This window comes from Dreissena polymorpha, chromosome 6 (genome assembly GCF_020536995.1).
Source record: "Dreissena polymorpha isolate Duluth1 chromosome 6, UMN_Dpol_1.0, whole genome shotgun sequence".
Taxonomy (NCBI): Eukaryota; Metazoa; Mollusca; class Bivalvia; order Myida; family Dreissenidae; genus Dreissena; species Dreissena polymorpha.
The window spans coordinates 96,481,124-96,501,744 of NC_068360.1; the positions used below are offsets into that span (position 1 = coordinate 96,481,124).

A 20,621-nucleotide genomic window follows, 5' to 3' on the forward strand; every position below is an offset into this window, starting at 1 on the left:
ATACAGAGATAAATTATATTTACATTTTTAATTCACTTTACGACGATGCTTTAACAACCACTGCTCACATTGTTTGATTATGACAATCCGAAATAAATAATGTTTATATACTAACATATTGCAGGAAGTTGACAAGCCCTCCACGGCTTCGTACTGCGACAACGACACATAGCACGCCGGAAGTCCCGGTGTCACATATTCCCGCGACGTCATCACCTCCGGTACAAGCAGCACGTGGACGATAAGGGTTAATGTATATGATTTCCAGTTCATAGTAATGCGAATGACATATAGCTTTATGACGAAAATATTAAAATATCCAAGTTTAAAGGCTGTTGCAATAAACGCTCGGCTAAGTTTTTTCACATCAAAATGATTAATCCATATATATACACAAACCGTTTTCATAATCAATGCACAATCGTGCCTTGCAGGTATTAATTAATTTACAAAACATAAGCATTGCAGCTATATTGCTAAACATCTCGTGTGTCATTTTAAGGACTTTGGAAGTATTTTCGTCGATCACTACATAACAAGTTACAGTCCTTTTATGAATAGCGTGTATTATCCAATTTATATAGACAAACAGAGGATTGAATCAATATAAAATGTGGAATGGGTATAAAGAAGTATTTACACAATGTAAAGATCTTTTAAATGAGTTTTAAAGGTGTATTTACGTTAGTGAATAAAAAAACTGTCAAAACCACCTTCACCGGATTTGTTCAAAATTTGAAAATTTGACAAAACACTCATATTTAAATATCTCATTTTATTTTTATTCTTATAGATCGACGATTCGATGACATATAATTAAACGACTTATATCGCTTGAAATAAAACGTCGCTAAATGCCATAATCTTCAAATATTGACCCTCAGTGAAGATCATTTAATTGCGGCATTCGGATAGTGCCATCTTTAATCTCGCACTTTTTCATCAAGGACGGAACACGAAGCGATACACGATATTTTGCGCGACACGCGAATCGACACACGATATTTTTTCGCGATACACGAACCGACGCGCGAGAATTTTCCAGGAAATATCGATTAGTGTGTCGCGCAAAATATCGTGTGCCGCTTCGTGTTTTGCGCGTCGCTCTTTAAATGCGAGACACGATATTTTGCGCTATACTGAAAGCGACACACGATATTTTGCGCGAAACACGAAGCGACACATGATATTTTGCGCGATACACGAAGCGACACGCGATATTTACCACGATATATCGCCTTTTGGACAACCTACACAGGGGTGATATTTCGTGGTACATTCTCTCGCGTCGCTTCGTGTATCGCGCAAAATATCGTGTGTCGCTTCGTTTGTCGCGCAACATATCGTGTATCGATTCGTGTGTCGCCCTTAATGAAAGAAGGGCGAGATTATAGATGGCTATATCCGGATTCCGTATTTAAAAGTTATACCGGTAATCTTAATCGAACATGCATAAAAAGAGAATCCATTCCTGATTGCTACGTATCTTTCAGGTCACCGTATTGCTCAGATGACACAAAGACACGTAGGGGTCCATTCAAGTTCTCGAAAACTACAAAGCGTTGAAGCTCGTCTCCTTGCCCCCATGTTCAATGCCTCACATACATGTTCTATAATTTTAGGATGGCGTAATTTGGATGGTAAATGAAACATTCTTGGTTTGTGATGAAAGACTTGAGCAACAGATGTGTTGCCTTTGCAATCCTTTTTTCCCCTGCACTACAACTTTCATGAACAACCACGAGACAATCGTCATATAGTTCACAAAGAAATCCTTTTAAAATCAATGTAAGAACAGCTTTTATGCTTCGTTCATTTTAATCAAATACAAAGTGAAAAAGATATACTCTAGTATGCAAAAAATCAAATGAGTGTCCGCATACATACATATGCAAGTGTATCACGAGAAAAACCATACCCCACGCGAAATCCAGAAGTGCAAAAGATGTATTAATGAATAATTTTAAAGCGAGACTATACGATTTTTGTATGTGTTAAATTGTAATATATTGATAAAAATATGGTACAATAACACCAAATAGGCAAGAAAAATTATACATGGACGAATTTCATAAAATGCAGCAAAGACAAATTAGCGCCCCGAGCCAATTGTGACGAAGATACTTCGTACATATTTTCGTACAATAACCAAAGTACCCGGTATTCGTCTTTTTAGTAAGTGTTCGTGGGTTGGATGAATAGATATCGTTGCAGGAATTTAAAATGAACCGTTAAACTAAATTTAGATTAACATCGTAAATGCATGATGCACATGCTGGCGAATTCGACTTTACAGACATTTTCGATTTCAGAATTAAATATCTGGCTTATTTCGCATTTTTCGACATATGTTCTTCATAACTTATATTTTATTTTATATTAAAATATACGCATATTAAGTTTTTTTACACATTTTATATAAATTCATAAATGTTTGACAAAATCGTATAGTCTCGCTAAAAAACTTTGTAGATAATGTTCTCAAAAATCACTTTTCGAAATTACTAGTTGACATCTTGAGCCGTTTTTAAGAAATATGAATGCTGAAGTGTTACGTTGAAACAATCTCTGAGAGTATGTCTGATAAGTAAGCCTCGGCCTAGAGTAATAGAGCTGGATGCATGGCGTAAAATGTCGATGCAGATTAGCCAGCGCAGTGCGCACAGGTTAATCAGTGACGATACGTTCCGCTCAGTATAGATTATCGTTTAGAGGAAACATTCTTTAATCGAAAGAGTCCTTAAAGCGGAAAGTATCCTCCCTTATTAGCATGTGTGGAGTGCACATGATAATCTGGGACGACATTTTATGCACATGCATTAAGCCCCGTTTTTCCCAGATCGAGAATCACGGTTGAGAATCACATGTATATATAGATCTCGATTGACCAAGAATAAATTTACATGAATACACGAATGCATGACTAGAAAAGCTAGTATGGAATAATTTACTACAAATTATAAAGTTACTATAACTTTCTAAACTTTCAAAATCCTTATTCGGAGGTGGTAAGATTTTTTATACCGCTCTGCGCTTCGAACAAGGCATGAGTTAGTATAGTGATGTGTAATCGTTAAAATTTACTGTTATTTAGTCGGAATGTTTGTTTACATTCTGGGTAAGACCCCCATAAGAGGCAACTTATGCTGTCAAGTGTGCTTAATAATTTACATTTATATTATTTTTTTGCACGTAAACATTCAAGCAAAGCCAAAAACCAAGAATACAAATGATATTTTTGACACTTTCAGATGTAAATATGGGGGATTTCGGTACTCTGTGGGCGAATGTAGAATTACCGAAATCCCCGCTACAAGTCCATATTTTTCGAAAGAAGTGAGATATTGTTGTTAAGTTTTTGTCTGTACCTCTTCTTTCTAATATCAAAAAGCCACCCAGATGATTTTTTGACACTTGAAGAGCTTTACAGCGGGGATTTCTGTTCCTGATCGTGCTTGTGAAAACATGCACTATGGATTCATACTCGGAATCCCAATAATTATGTATATATTTTAGTTTTTCACTACCAAACATGGATAAAAACAATTTTTCATCAGTGAATTGATTGTATTTTGCAATATTCTATCTTAATATCCGCAGTATTTTGATAATTAATAAATAGTATTGGGGATTTCTGGGGATTTCTGGCTCGGAATCCCAATAATTATGTATATATTTTAGTTTTTCACTACCAAACATGGATAAAAACAATTTTTCGTCAGTGAATTGATTGTATTTTGCAATATTCTATCTTAATATCCGCAGTATTTTGATAATTAATAAATAGTATTGGGGATTATTGGGGATTTCTGGGGATTTCTGTGGATTTCTGGCTCGGAATCCCAACAATTATGTATATATTTTAGTTTTTTACTTCCAAACATGGATAATAACAATTTTTCATCAGTGAAATGATTGTATTTTGCAATGTTCTATCTTAATATCCGCAGTATTTTGATAAATAATAAATATTATTGGGGATTTCGGGGGATTTCTGGGGATTTCGGGGGATTTCTGGGGATATCGGGGGATTTCGGGGGATTTCTGGGGATTTCGGGGGATTTCGGTAATTACGGGGATTTCGGTATTTCTACACACCGAAACCTTTTGATGATTTCATCGTCTATTTGATTGCACTTCTTTCGAAAGCATTTACGTATTGTTGATTATTTGTAAGTGTATGGAGTATTTGTTCTTTTACGCATTATATATGTCGAAAAGTTCTCTAAACATTGTATGAACGTTCGTACACAAGCCTGTTCGTAACAAGGGTTTCTTGATGCCAGCCTTTATCATGTGTATGTGTATTTCTTTTGACCTTGCAGTCAAGGATAACCCATGTAAATTCCAAGCACTTGTTTCCAATGGGGTCCTTTGCTTTTTGCTGAAGAGACATCAAGCAGAAGAGTCATTATTGGGATACAAGGAATCCGGGTGCGATACCCAATATTGGCTTTGCGAATAGATCCCTTGGTTCTTTAACGTCACGTGCTCAGTTTATAGCACCGATACACACGAGAATTACTAGGGTTTCATAACAGTACATCTCTAGTTGGTTGGGAAACACTTGAAGCATTTTTGAAGTTTCCAGTGCCCTGACTGGGAATTGAACCGGGGACCTCTGGAATGGTAGAGCAGGGTTGGCACCAATTCTCCGCCCCGGTTAAAAAAGCCCCGGTCAATACTCCCGAAGTGGTCATTACTGGTCAATACTGGTCAATTGAACTTAACCCCCAATTTTGATTAATATTCCATGCCTAATTAAACAATATTGATAATATAAATTAAACAGACATGTTGCCAATAATGTCTTAAGCTATTGATACCCAATATTTTATACCTATTCATCGATTTGTAGGCCAATCTCTCAAAATTTTGCAAATTAGTCAAAGTTGGTCAATTGGATTGTTCTGGTTGATTGAACTTTTTTTCAATTCTAATGAATTATGAATGCTCAGAGAATTCTGTGCTTGATTCAACAAGAACCTGTCAACTACTGTGTATGAGTTGTTCCCCATGCCCCACTGTCCCCACAGTCTTCTCACCTATACAGGATGGGGCACCCAAAACTGATAATAGGGCCTTAAATGGCACCTTTATGACACGACCCTTACTTGTCATGTTTTCTTGGCTAGATTTCTTTAAATAATTTTTAAACAAAATAGTGAAAAATCTTTTATTTTCCATTGATATAAAAGTGAAAAACATAATAAGAAATAATTAGTAAAAGAAAAAAAAATTGTAAAGAAGAGTCTAGAGTACACCCACAATTGGAAAACATCTTGTTGTCAAAATCAAGAGCTTTGATTGCTTATTCATTTGAATACCAATTGAACTTTTTAATATGAAAGGAAAAAAACCCTCTTAATACAGAAAGGAGAACAGTTAGAAGTTACTTTTAATTATTAGCAAGTAACATCCTTTTCTGTGAGTGTTATAAAATAGCCTAAGGGCAGATTTGCTTCGTTGTCAATATCAGAGACATAACACTTTATGCATTTTATTACCAATTAAGGCGTAGGGGCCAGATTTATGACCCTAGAAAGCTCATGAGTTCTTTTTGTCCATCTGCTTATCAAATAGATATATCAATAAATAAGTGAAATATAATGGTGACTACAAAAGTAATAATACTTTAGTAACAGATGCGATACACTGAGATAAAGATATTGCCTGAGTCCTTATGTATTTGAGGCCATTTCCATAAATAATAAAGAAGTAATTTTTTTACAGCTTTAAAGATTTGTTTTTACAATAAATGACTCAAAAAAAAGTTTACTAGTATCAATTACAAAATAATTATTGATTTAATATAAAATAGCTCCTTTGTGATGTTTTAATGCTACAATTTTTAATCGACCAGTATTGACCAGTAATGACCATTATTGACCAGTAATGACCGGTTTTAACCGGGTATTGACCGCCGGCCCGGTCAATACTCAATTGACCGGTCAATATTCCAACCCTGTAGACCAGAGTCTTACCACTCGACCACGGCATCATGGTCGAGGAACAATAACCGAAAGAAATTACCACATAATTTTATGTCTATATGATATTCAAAGTTGTTAATTCACAGTTTACTGAAATAAATGTGTTACTATAAAATTTATTATTCTTAATAAAAAAATCTTTCAAGTTAATAAATTTCCTGGATGCTATTATTGTCGAATATTCTAAGCAAATGTGGCCACTTAGTTATGTACTATTTGCCTCTTGGAGGTACAATAACCAAAGACAAGATATTTCATGTGAAATCACTAAGATGAATAATGCATTTATCCCTCCAAATGATTTTAGATAAACGGAATTGCCAATAAATTGATTACCTAAATGCTCAAATATTTGCAAATCTTTAAACAAATTGTTACTAAGTCATGATTTTGTAAAAAAATGCATTTGGTGTTTATCACATATACTAAGAGCATATTAAAATAAAAAAATATGAAATACATAATAATTACCAGGATAAACTAATGGCTTTTAACTTGAATTAATAACAACAACATTTTGAACCCACACAAGTCTTTCACCTGTAATGCATTTCTGCACATGTACACATCTTAATAGTAATATGCAGCCAAGCTTGACACATCCAGGGTTCAGCTTGAATCTGTGGAATCTTCTTCATATTTCTAAGATAAAGAAGGTTTGCGTTCAACTCTAGACATGTAAATTAAAAATAGTATTAGTAATGCTGTATTCTTTAAAATTCTTATTAGAAACAGTTTGACATGTATTGAAATCATTTTTAAGGTGTTGTTGCAATTAATTGTACAATTATTTCGTTAACAAATATTTTTAACTGGTTATTTGGTTTAAAACCTGTTTATTTTATGTTGATTGCATTAAAAGTCTAAGGCTTATTCAAACGCCCCCAGTCTATATCCTGGGTAGAACCAGTTCGTGTTGTCTATAAAGGGGTTCTAAAGAAAACTCACAGCTTTGATCGAAAAGCTATCTTCAGGTTTTGCTCTTCTTTGGCTAGAACTCGACCAGTAGATAATCACAATTAATTTCACTGTCCTTATACCATTCTTTTGTGTTGAGACAGATTATATTTTACTTTTTATGCCCCCGGTAGAGTGGCATATAGCATTTGAACTGTCCGTCAGTCCGTCCGAAAACTGTAAAATTGATAACTTTTGCAATATTGAAGATAGCAACTTTATATTTGGCATGCATGTGTATCTCATGGAGCTGCACATTTTGAGCGGTGAAAGGTCAAGGTCATCCTCAAAGGTCAAAAGTAAAAAAATACAACCCAAGGGAAGTAATAAGCTTTAAAAGGGAGATAATTTCTTAACCTACCAAATGATGTTTTGAAATTTTATTTTTAAGCGGCATAATAGGGGGCATTGTGTTTCTGACAAACACATCTCTTGATGATACATTTTTTGAAAGTTGAATGTTTTTTATTTCAGATTCATTAAAAAACCAACCTTGTCAGTATTTAGGTCTACTCCAAAGAACTGCCATGTTCGCCTCAGAGACGGTAGAAACCAGTGTAAAAAGCATCCAGTTACCCTATGAAAATGTGTTCAAGAACCTGAAGACTGTGCGACGTTTTGCAATCGACCTAGGTATAGTAATAATAATGTCATAGGATGAATATATACGATTTTATATTTTAAAAGTACATCTTAAAAAACTTTCTTAGTACCAAGCCACTATATTTTATTATGCACAGTCAAGCCGTATAACTTATAAGTTGTATTTTTAGTATTGGTAGCATCAAACCATAAGTGTTACAGTTCATGCTAACACCCTCTATGTGCACAGGCACATGGTTGTTAATCATTTGCGTCACTTTTTAAAAAGGACATCAACACGGACAGTCAGATAGCTAGACCCCATTTTTATGTGCTCAGCATTTAGCAGCTGTAATTATGTATACCGGCAGAAATTTCATGTTACTATTATAGTTATTTTTGTTATTAGCTCGGCGTTTTCGGAGAAAACCTGAGGTATTGTCACAGCCAGCTCGTAGTCCGCCGTCTGACGGCGGCCGTCTGACGTCCGCCGTCCGCCTCATGATAAAACCTAAACATTATCTCTAAAATCAAAGTGCTTCCACCTACAACTTTGAAACTTCATATGTAGATGCACCTTGATGAGTTCTACACGCCACACCCATTTTGGGGTCACAAGGTCAAAGGTCAAGGTCACTGTGACCATTAAACAATAAATAAATTCTGACAAGCTTTCATTTATTCAAAACTGCACCCGTAGCCGAGCGTGGCACCCATTATGCGGTGCTCTTGTTTAATTATTATTATCATATTGCCAGTGTTTTTTCTTCAAATTTGGGGCTGTTACAGGGACCCATTCCCAATTGTAAAAAAGTATATATTTCCCAAATGATTCCTAAACAATTCCCAATTAAAGATTTAAAAAACACTTAAAAATATCAATCTCAACATTCAGCTTTTTCAGTTGATCTTATAAAATATAAATTGAAGACACTTAAAATATTAATTTTAAGCCAGGCTGGAGAAAACCTGAGCTTTTGTCATAGCCAGCTCGCCGTCCGCCGTAGGCGTCGTGCTAAAACCTTAACATTGGCCATAACTTTTTAAATATTGAAGATAGCATCTTAATATTTGGCATGCATGTGTATCTCATGGAGATGCAAATTTTGAGGTGAACATCATCCTTCAAGGTCTAGGGTCAAAAAAACAAAGTCAAGGGAAGTAATAAGCTTTAAATGGTCATCCTTTACGGTCTACGGTAAAAATACAAATTTAAGGGAAGTAATAAGCTTTAAAAATGGAGAAAACTGTTCAATATTTAACATAGCCACTTTATATATTTGGCATGCATGTGTATCTCATGGAGCTGCACATTTCGAGTGGTCACTTACAGTCACGGTAGTGGCTTTTAATTATTTGCTACTAAAAATAGAGATTTGTTAGAGGCAATTATTTTCAAGGGAAGTTATTTATATAATTATAAATCTCATATTATATATTTTCTTACCAATAATTGAAGTTCTTTTCACAGTTACTGTACAGATTCATTATTTTGATTATTTATTACTCAAATGATTGATTTGTCTCTTTTTTTAAATGATAAAATGTCTTTGATGTTCATTACAACATGTACATACCTGTGGACTTATGTCCATAGATACATGATCAACCCTGGCTATGATCTCTTTTAAACCACAGGCCTTGGTTGTCAGTGATGTCTGACATGGTCATAATTGACTGTGAGACCCTCCCACCCCCCCCGGTTGGATTGGACAAAATTCAAGGGAAGTAATAAGCTTTAAAGGGAGATGATTTCTATACATGCCAAATGATAAATAGCAATTTTATTTCAAAGCGGCGCAAGGGGGCATTGTGTTTCTGACGAACACATCTCTTGATATAATTATCATTTCTTACCTGTTTTAATTTGTGAATGCTAGTTTTCATTAAATACCAGTGGACTTATGTCCATACATACATGATGAACTCTGGCTATGATCTCTTTGATAAACCACAGGCCTTGGTTGTTAGTGATGTCTGACTTGGTCATTTTTGACTGTCTACAGACCTCCCCCCCAAGGGAATTAATAAAGCTTTTAAGGGAGATGATGTCTATACCTGCCAAATGATAAATATATATTTTTTTTCAAAGGCATTAAGGGGCATTGTGTTTCTGACAAACACATCTCTTGTTGGGTCACTAGGTCAAAGGTCAAGGTCACTGTGACCTCTAAAAAAAAATTCTGACAAGCTTTCGCAGCCGAGCGTGTCATCCGTTATGCCGTGCCCTTGTTAAGTATTTGTTAGCAATAATACATTGACTCAAATTCTCAATTGTAGCCAAAACGATTAGAATGCTCCTAATGGAAAGGAATCCGGCCTTATTCCCAAAATGGTGGAAAACACTGAGTATCATTACCAATGATAGTAATATGGTATATTTTTTTTCCCAATTTTTTAGATTTTATGTTTGATGGATGCAATGCCCCAACAATAAGCCACTTTTTAGTTGAATTAATAAAAAACAAACTAAAGTTGGATTCACAATATGATTAAACCTCATACACATGTACCTCATAAATAATCAAATAACGGAGACCTTAGACTGCTGTCCTGGAGACTTCATACCACATATGAATAGTTTGACAATTAAATTAATTGTCAGATTATGTCGTAACATAAAAGTAAAAAGAATTTCAAAGCTTGTTCTGAAGATTTTCACATGATTTCCCATGATATTCAGGGATAGAAAGTAGTGCCAGTGGTCGCCTTTTCTCCGGGGACAAGTAGATTTATTTAGGGAGAGGGGGCAAGTCAATTTTAAAATTTGGTAGTCCATCATGGCAACTAGCAAAATTGTAAAGAAGCTTTAAACATTTTTCGGCAGTTTATCGGTTCAATTTTAAATTTAGCATAAAGATTCAGGCTAATAAAAGTGCATACAATTCACTCAGTTATAACAGCAATTTTATAATATTGTCTGATTTTGTATTGTTTAATACGGTACAAGTTAGATTCTTGTTTTGGCTTTGAACTCTATGGCCGGACTACCAAAGTACGTCCGGGCAACCTCCTTACTTTCTATCCCTGATATCATTAACATAGTTTATTGTCCATGCAGGTGGATCGTTGGCCAAGCTTGCATACACTGCGACTGTGCAACGAAAGACATCCAGGGTTCTCGAGGATGACAAGGTAAGACCAGGATAATAGTTAGTGAAACAACAGTGTGAATGAGCCATGATTTGGAAGGCTTGACTCAATGCATGTGCGTAGTGTTGTCCAAGATTAGTCTCTGCAGTCTGCAGTTTTACAACATTGTGTCCTTATTGTTTGAAAGAAATTGGTGTCAATGACTCGTGTAACTGTTAGAATTATTTAATGTTAAAAGCAAAGTTATAAAAGAAATTATTGGCCATTTTTTTTCAAGGCTAACGCAATTAGCTCGTTGGAGCAATCACAATGGTGGAGGTGGAGTGTACATTAGTGCCTGCGCTATGATGTCTAAAGTTATTTGAAATGTAACTTTCCATTCATGATGCAATTTTAAAATGACTTCAGCGTTCGACACTAACGGGAGTCCAGGAGTCTGGGACTCCTTACAATGAGACTCCGACTCGCATGTCGGAAAGATATTGTTTCATCTTTCGCGAGTGGTAGTGTTGAAACGTCTCAATGGCTGACCGGCCTGCACTTTGCCAAGTGCGCGGTTGCGCTCTTGAATATCTATCTGAGCCATGTTATTTTTTTTAATTAATTTTATGTATTCATGATACAAGAACCCAATGAAGAAATTGAAATAAAATTAGATTTATATTTCATTTTCCCATTTCCAAGTTCTTAGAAATATTTTGGAGAATATATATAATGCAATGAGACATATAGGGCTGTTACACCCTTTGGGTGTTATTATATAATTTATTTTTAGCTCGGCGTTTTTTGGAGAAAACCCGAGGTATTGTCATTGCCAGCTTGTCGTCCGACGTCCGCGTCTTGCTAAAACCTTAACATTTTGTTAATGTTTTGAACATTGGATCTTAAATCAAATTGCTTCCACCTACAACCTTAAACTTAATATGTAGATGCACCTTGATTAGTTCTACACGCCACACCCATTTTTGGGTCAAAGGCCAAGGTCACTGTGACCTTTACAAAAATAATTCTGACAAGCTTTCATTTATTCAAAACTGCATCCGTAACCGAGCGTGGCACCCGTTATGCGGTTCTCTTGCCTATTAACTATGACACTAACAAAACAGAATTTTCAGATAATAATCTTACCCTTACAATATTTAAGTTAATTATTTACTTAAATAATACCGGAATTTGTTCAATCATTTTACAATGTGATATACAAAGTATTGAACAACAGTCACTTAGAACTTTGATCTGAATATTTCATGAATTGACATGTGCTAAGACCCGGAAAATACGATATAAAAAAGTGTCTGAATTGTTGGACTCCCTGAAATCTGTTCGGACTCCTCAATTTCAAAAGTAAGAAGTCCAAAAGACTCCTTACTCAGATTATTAAGTGTCGAACACTGGACTTATCAAATATGTTTATCCTGAGGAGACGACATGTAATGTTAAACAATGGTCTTGCTGCCACAAAGATTCAATGATATATTTTGGCGTGTATAGTTTGTCGATGTAACTTTGTCATTGATCATGCTGAATTTAAAGCCCCCAGTAGGGTTGCATATATATAGCAGACGCACTGTCCGTGCTTCTCTCCGAGCGTCTGTCTGTCTCTCTTTCCGTCTATCAGGCATTCTGTGTTTCGGGATTTTCTTTCCTAAACTCTCTCAGATATTTACCTAATTTTTGATGTGAGAGTCTAACTTCATGACGTACAACAAGTTCAATAACACAAGTGTCAAACGTAAAATATCCACACTATAGAATGTTTTCATTTTTACAAACAGGAAACTCTAACTGTTCTGGGAAGTTGAACGCCATAAATCTGCATACATATGAGAACTACTTGGCTGACATTTGGTCTGCAAGAACTATGAACTATACAGTATTTATCGTAGGAATCAGCAGCTAGCGGATGCCATTATTGCAATATAATGTTAAAGTACATTGTAATATTGTTTAAGCTTGTAATGAAAAGGATTTGGAAATTAAGGCAAAGTTTTATAGCCTGGTCAGACTAAGACCAGGGCAACAATGTATAGTCCTATAGACATTGTTATAGCATCTTGCTGGGGCTATACATTTTAGGTGCACATTGACATGTAAAACTTTGTTTTCCCAAAGATTCAAAACGGAAAGTGTACTGAAATTAGCCAAAGCCTGCTGGCTGCCACTGCACCAATTATGCAATTATAATCCACCGCAGCTTATTTTGAACATATTGTTAGATATACTATTGTTCGCTGATTTCTTTTAATGATTATTCATGAACATATCAATTTTTGTATCATTTTTCTCTGCGTTAGGAGGGTTATTTTGCTTATGTGAATACAATGCTTACCTTTGAAGAAGGCAGCATATTGCTGTTGCTGTCCGTCAGTCTGTATGTCCATCTGTCCTGATGTGCAAAGTTTCATGTCTCAACAATAATTCTAATTTTGAAGTATTCTCAAATAATTTGCCCATGGTCGTATTATTTGCCACTAATTATATACCGGTATTATAATTATTACTAAATATATGATCAGATGTGTCAGTCGTAATATCCTTCTCCTTACCTAAACGGTGAAAGTCACACTGTAAGATCAGAGGTAAATTTGCCTTTAAACAGCTTGTTTGTAACACAATTATTGTACTGAAATTTTGTCCTGAAAATATCCAGACAAAGTAATCACGTGACAAACAAGATGGCGGTGTCCAAGCCGAGACAGGTATGTTCACCGTTTTATACCCTTAATTACTTGTATTAATTGTTCAATACCGTTCAATATCCAGCCATAATAGCAAGACCGTTATTAACGTTTATTTTGTATTAATATTTTGTATAATATCTCGACTTTACTAGCTGCAAAATTTCTTAACGGGTCACACAATTACAGCTCCCGCAAACAAATGCATAGCGAGTAAAGTTGAGATAAAGAGCAAATATGAATAAAAAATACACTTTACTAGCTGCAAAATGTCTTAACGGGTCACCAAATTACAGCTCCCGCAGAGAAAATTCATAGCGAGTAAAGTTGAGATATAGAAAGAATATTAATACGAAATGGTTGATATAGACTTATATAGCTTTAAAATTCATATCTGAAACTGTTAGGGTCAGGGTTTCAATATTTGGTGTGTAACATTGTGTGTTTTCCTCTATTTTTTTCGTTCACTTATACTTTATAATAGTAAATAATTGTCAAATATTTTGCTCGAAAACCCAAGGGTAAGGGGTTTAAAGAAGCCGTCCAACAGATAAAGCGTCGTGCGACGCGAAACGATATTTTGGGAAACTACGAGGATTGCTTATATAGCTATAAAATACATTCTCTCTAAACATGAGCGTGGATGGTCAAGTGGACTAGGCGGGAGACTTTTTTCTCCAGGACTCCAGGGGTCAGTGGTTCGAGCGCTGTTGAGGGTTTCTTTTTTTCCTTTTTAGCTCGACTATATATATATATATATATATATATATATATATATATATACTTTCGATTTAAAACGGAATTATTTATGTTTGAAAACTGAGTTGTGTTTACCATATCGAATACCTGCTAAGTTTACAGCGCTTTGATGGTCTTAGTTAGTCAATGGTTATTAAAGTCTCGTATTTCCCTGCGTTTTACGTAATTTGATATGCTATGTTTACGAGCATTGCTGGTAACAGTTCAAATGCGTAAACAGATTAACGCACTTGACAGCCATATTGATTTAACAGGTAGATTGTCTGACTTACGCGAAATTCAGAAATGTGCGTAATAGGAAGTGATAGTGAATAATAAAAAAGTGACTGTCGACTAAAAAGGTTTGATTTTCATTTAAATAGTGTTGTTAAACTGATTTTATGATTAATAATAATTTTAATAATATTGTACAATCTTTTACAAGTTAGATTTGCATTTTCGTAACGGCCTTTTAAAGTTTCCATTACCTTCAATGTCTCATATCAACTTTCAATACGAACTGTTTTAATCTAGCTCGCTTTAGGTTTTGCTGTGGCACGAATTGAGTGTATGTGCGTCGTTCCGATCGTGTCCTTAAAATACCTTCATTATTTATCATGTTCTTTTAGATAATTTACTCGTTATCAAATAAACTTTAACTTGACGTGTATATAAAAACAACGCATTTAAACAAATAGCGTTGGTCGTTTATATAGTCAAATGGGCATTTTTTTTTATTTTTTAAAGAGCATTATTCGAACAATATATAACAATAGAAAGCGGTTCGTTTTTCATTTTAAATTGTGCAATGTAGACAACATTTACACATTCCTCTTGACATTAAATTATCAAAATACCTGTGGTCGTTCGCATTTGTGATTACTTGAGATGTTGTGTTTCTTCATATTGAATATGGTGCCGGTCCATTGCAAAACAAACACGACCGCCAGGGAAGGGATAGTTTTTCTTTAAATGACAAGTTGAGCCTTTTCAACACCCACACATTTAGCCCATTCATCCTAAAGCTTAAAAAGAACATTTGGTTCAATGACATCTCGAGAAAGTCCTAAAATGGTTCCGGTCCGATGAAAACATGGCCGCCTTAAATGACTATAGTCAAAACATTTAAATACTGTTGAAGACAAGTTTTCGTCCGATAAACATTCATCTTGCTCATAACATATATTATTAAGATATGATGATACCGAATTCTAAATTGTTTCCTGTCTGTTTACGAACATTGATGTCAATTGGCTTGGCGTTTTTCTATTATGATTTTTTTTAAGTAAAACCTTGTGAATACTGAAGAAGTCTACGGTTTTGCCCTTTCATTAGGAAATAGGTCTCTCATGATTAATAGTCGCTGTTAGTATCTTTGATTTAAAAGCGATTGAGTACTTGGTACAGCTATTTTTGTTATGTTGTTGAAGCATATCTATGTATTTTCTTAAACATTGTTTTGTTTGACAAATTTCTGTAGATTGGTCGGTAACTTGATAGTATAAAATATTTTAAATATTGGCCATATTTATTTGTATACATATAACTTAAAAAACCTATTCCCTAATCGAATTTGCACATTTCGATTTCTCTCTTAATATAGTTTTTGTAGTTTGATTGATAGTTATATTATACGGTTTCCATGATTTAAATTCCATATTTGTATTTTGACTTGCATGTGTAAACAGATCATTTAAGGCGCTATTTAAAGGGACCGTCAACCAGATTGACGAAAAAAAAGTTTTGAATTAACGTATTTTTTACAATTATTAGTTAATAAGGATTAAAATATCACGACTGGTATACCGGAATTACATTTCTTAAAAAAAGTTGTTAAGTTCTCATATTTTCAGTATATTCGGTAATAAATTGTTACTGAGTATGTCTACCAAGTAACTACCAGTTTACTATAAATAACGCAAGTAGATTGATCATCATCGTCACGTGGTACACACAGGAATGCAAATTGTGCATGCGTTGTGAATTGAATATATTTTATATATACAATGAGCAATCTACTTGCGTTATTTATAGTGTGTATATCGTTATGTTTTCGCGATGTACTTTCGATTTGACATCGCGAACGTTTATTACCGAATATATATTTTTTAAGTAATGTAATATACCAGTCGTGATATTTTAATCAATATAATCTAATAATTGTAAAAAAAAATACGGTATTTTAGAACATTATTTTTTCGTCAATATGGTTGACGGTCCCTTTAATATCCTCGCTATTTATATGTCAGTCTTAAGTTTCATTATTGTATATGCCACAAAAGAAAAGTATTATTAAGGTACAGTAAGCTAACCTTTGTTGTGGGAAGTTTTGACTTCACGATACAATAAATTGAAGTACTTTGCGGCTGTTTACGGACGGCAAACGTCGGAAGGAAAAAACAAAGTACGACATTGGCCGACCGAAATATGGAAAACCTATAGTTTAATGTTTAAATCACGTTTGATCCAAATTATATCTTCCAACAATAATAAACAATACATTTTAAGTTATTAAAACTATAAATGTGTATTCTTTTTTAGTAACAGCGACCTTACCTTTTTACATGACCTTGGAAAAAGGATTCGTGAAAAATCTTGCATGAACGGTTTTGGGAATAATGTCCGTATATTAAGACAATTTTGATACATCTCATGAACAGTTTAAATGGACCGACGGACGGACTGGTGAACCGACGGACTTACGAATAGACACGACGGACGGAGATTAAACATACAGTACTCTCAGATGAAATGGGTTTGTTTATGTTTTATTTATTCAATATAAGACATACATTGCATACATGCATATGATCACACAAAAAAGTTAAATCATGTAGCAGCAATATTGTTCAAACATGTTATACAAGATATGCTAATATATAGTTTTTTCCCCCAAAAAAAAATCTACAGAATAGTTATGAATATGAATGAGTTGCATAAAATTGGTAGAAAGCATTCTGGACTTGTTTATAAAAGTTTAATGTGTTTCCATTTTTGCTCAAATATATGAAGTTTATCATTGTTAAGGGCAATTTGTTTTTCAATTTGGATCTTAAGTTTTAAGTAGTTTATAAAACAGTTGAAAGTAGGTATTTTTTTTTGTATTTGATGCTGAATATACAATATTTCATTAATATGATAATTCTGGTATTTTTAAAGTATTCACACCGACACTTATATTTAAGAGAGACAGTTTTAACTGTAATTGTTGTTTCTCTAGAAATGCTGTTAACTGGTTCCATAGACTTTCAATATGTTTGCACTCCCATAAAAGGTGTTCTATTGTTTCAATGTGTTCGCTGCATATATCACATACATTTGTGTTGGATAGGTTGCATTTAAAAAGATATTTATTTGTAGCTATGATTCTATGGACATATTTATATTGAAAAATGTTCAGTGTGCTATCTATAGTTGTTTTATATGGCATGATAAATATGTGTTTCCAATTAAATTCTTGTTCTCGAAGAAGGCTTTGCCATTTATTTTGAATCGTGGAGTTTTCTGCTGGGTGTTTAATTTGTAGTTTGTAAAATATTTTGCTTGTTTTGTTTTGTTTTGCAAGTATGTTTTCCGTGAATGATGTTTGAGTACATGGTGTGTTATTTGTATTATTCGTAGATTTAATATGTATGGGTATGCTTTTAATTAATGTGTAATACATTAGGAAATTGTCTGAAGGTATTCCGTATATATAACATATATTCTCAAAAGAATAGAAGTCTTTTATTCTGTAATCGTACAATTGGTCGACATATTTAATGTTTTGTTCAAACCAGTGTTGATAGAAAAAAGTCTTATTGTTTGAAGTTTTGTCTTTATTGTTCCATAAAATAGTTTTACTGGTGATTTGGGTGTCTAGATTATGAGTTACATTAGTCCATGCTGATAAAACACTAGATAGAAATATGTTTTCGTTTGCAAGTTTATGCAAAATGGTATTGTTGATGTTACATTCAAAAAGTAAGGAGTCACCATATTTTTTATGAATTTCTGGTAGAATAATTTCCATTTACTCGTATTGGTATTATCTAGGTATCTTGTAACCCAGCTGCATTTGATTGCATTCAAGAATGAGTCGATGTCTGTTAATTGGATACCTCCATTTTCTGCAGATTGAATTAACTGAGTTCGTTTTATTTTATCAGGCTTACCGTTCCATATAAAATTAAATATTGCTGATTTTATATCGTTAATAATATCATTTGGTGGATATGGGAGAACATTTAGTGTATAAATTAATTTAGGGAGTGCAAATGTTTTTAACACGGTGTTTTTTCCGATAAGTGTAAGTTTATGGTGTTGCCATGATTTTAAACAATTTTTAAATTTTTGTAGTTTAGGCAATATGTTTTTAAGAATTGTTTCATTTTCATTGTTTGTAAAGGTTATTCCTAACGTTGTTGCTTCATCTGATGTCCAGATGAATTTCATTTCTTTTTTAAGATGCATATTACTTTGTTTAAATTTACCTACTCTTAGCACAGTACATTTATTTTTGTTTAATTTAAGACCCGATGCCATTTTAAAAAGGGTAAGCGATTCTATAAGATTATTGAATGAGTCGCTACTGTCGTTTAAAAAAATAAGTTGCACCGTCAGCAAATAGGGATAGTTTAATTTCTTCGTCGGGTTCTAGCGATATTCCATTTATATGTTCATTTGATTGTATATAGTGTGATTGATATTCGATGCATATAATAAATAGCGAGGATGAAAGTGGACATCCTTGTCGTACCCCTCGTTCGATGTTAAAACTGATTGAGAAAAAGCCATTGCTAATTATTATACTGTTACTATCGGTATAAAATAGTTTAACCCATTAAATAAGACTTTCACCGAAATTCATATTTTCTAAACAAGAGAACATGAACGAATGGTCTAGTGAATCGAAAGCCTTTTTAAGTGTGCAAAGAAATGATGCCACAATTGTTTGGTTGGTTGAAATAATGTATGCATTCTTGTATTATTGTTTACACCAATGTAACGTCCTTAAATGAAACCAGATTGAGATCTTGAAATAATTGATGGTAATATTTTTTTAAATTCTGTTTGATATACTTTTAGTTGCAATTTTATAATCATTGTTGAGTAAACTAATCGGGCACCAGTTTGATAAGGATTCTAAGTGTTTTCCAGGTTTTGGAATGAGTGATATTACACCTTGTTTTTGTAGCGTAGTTAACTTTTCGTTGTTAAATGAATAGTTAAGTGAATACATTAAATATATTTTAATATCATTCCAGAATATTATATAAAATTCGACTGTGATGCCATCAGACCCTGGACATTTGTTATTTTGCATTTCTTTTAGAGCAAATCCACATTCATATTCATTAAGTAATCCGTCGCACAGTATTTTTTCCTCGTCATTTAAAGCATGATGTGTATTTTTAAAAAGGGTGTTATTTTCAACATGTTTTCGTTTATAGAGGGTTTCGAAATATAAACCTTGTTCTTCTAGTATTTCGGTTCTGTTTGTTATATCTTCGCCATTGACTACTAATTTGTGTATAGTTTTTTGTTCACTTCTGCGTTTTTCGATGTTTGCGAAGTATTTTGTATTTTTTTCATTATGTTCAACATGCTGTGCACGTGCTCGTAGTAGTATTCCATTTAGACGTGTATGATAAATTTCTTCTTAAAAGATTTCTAAAATATGGAACAAATTAACGTTAAAAATATTGTATATTGGGGAATCATCGCCCCATATATATGATCCACATAGATAAATATCTTCTGGAGTATTAAAAAAGGAATGATCTAGTTTCAACCAAATTACAGTGTCGTAATGGTTTTTTATTACATGCATTCCATTCTTTAAATGTTCTTTGTAAAGTAACACAATTCCACCGCTACTACGTTTTGCATTGTTATGCTTGAATTTGCGATAAAAATTGTGGGATACATATCCGTTCAACTGGATATTACTATTTGAGTCACACCAAGATTCATAAAGAAAACATATATCATATTTTTTAAGGATATTTACAAAATCACTAGATTCTTTTTTGTCTTTTGTGAGTCCGTGCACGTTCCACGACAGTATAGACAGTTCACCCTCGTAGTGTTCCTAGGGACGTACCGGTTTGCCGTCGACGTACAAAGTATCGTATGCGATCCACGCACGTTTACCTTCCTTTCTGGCATCTTTCATGTGGGGAACCAGTTTGCGCCGCTTCCGGTGGGTGGAAACTGCTCGTGCATTTGGTAGTTTGTACCTGTAAGGTGTTTCCATTGTTTCCTCACTAGTTCCCTGTCCCTGAAGAAGGTAAATTTTGCGACTATATTTCGCACTTTGCCGTGAACCGGATATCCTGGCGCGCGATGTACACGCTCAAAACGTATGGTGTCAGCGGTTTCTTTGGCGACCTTAAGTGTTTCCTCTATGTGATCGCGGAGCTTCCGCTCTGTGACTTCGGGCGGCTCATTTCCTGTTGAGTTGTCTTCCGGGATATTCATAAACACTAAGTTATTACGATTTTACTGCGATTTCAAATAAACAACGTCATCCCGGAGCTCGTTTCGCTCCTTTTCTAACTGAACTAGCCTGTCTGCCACTATCGTTGCCCCAACATCA

At 34.2% G+C, this 20,621-nt stretch overlaps 1 protein-coding gene across 3 annotated transcripts in view; it reads right to left on the reverse strand.

Moving 5' to 3' along the window:
- Positions 1 to 20,621, reverse strand: part of LOC127833799 (uncharacterized) — a 108,695-nt gene that overhangs the window by 5,042 nt on the left and 83,032 nt on the right. Inside the window, exon 1 of one of the 3 annotated variants that reach the window (XM_052359244.1) lies at positions 116 to 508. The exons of the other annotated variants lie outside the window; for them this stretch is intronic. Coding sequence (XP_052215204.1) covers positions 116 to 408 — 293 coding nt within the window. The 5' untranslated portion in view covers positions 409 to 508. Of the gene's footprint in view, positions 1 to 115; positions 509 to 20,621 lie in introns of those variants that run through there. 3 annotated transcript variants of the gene reach the window in all.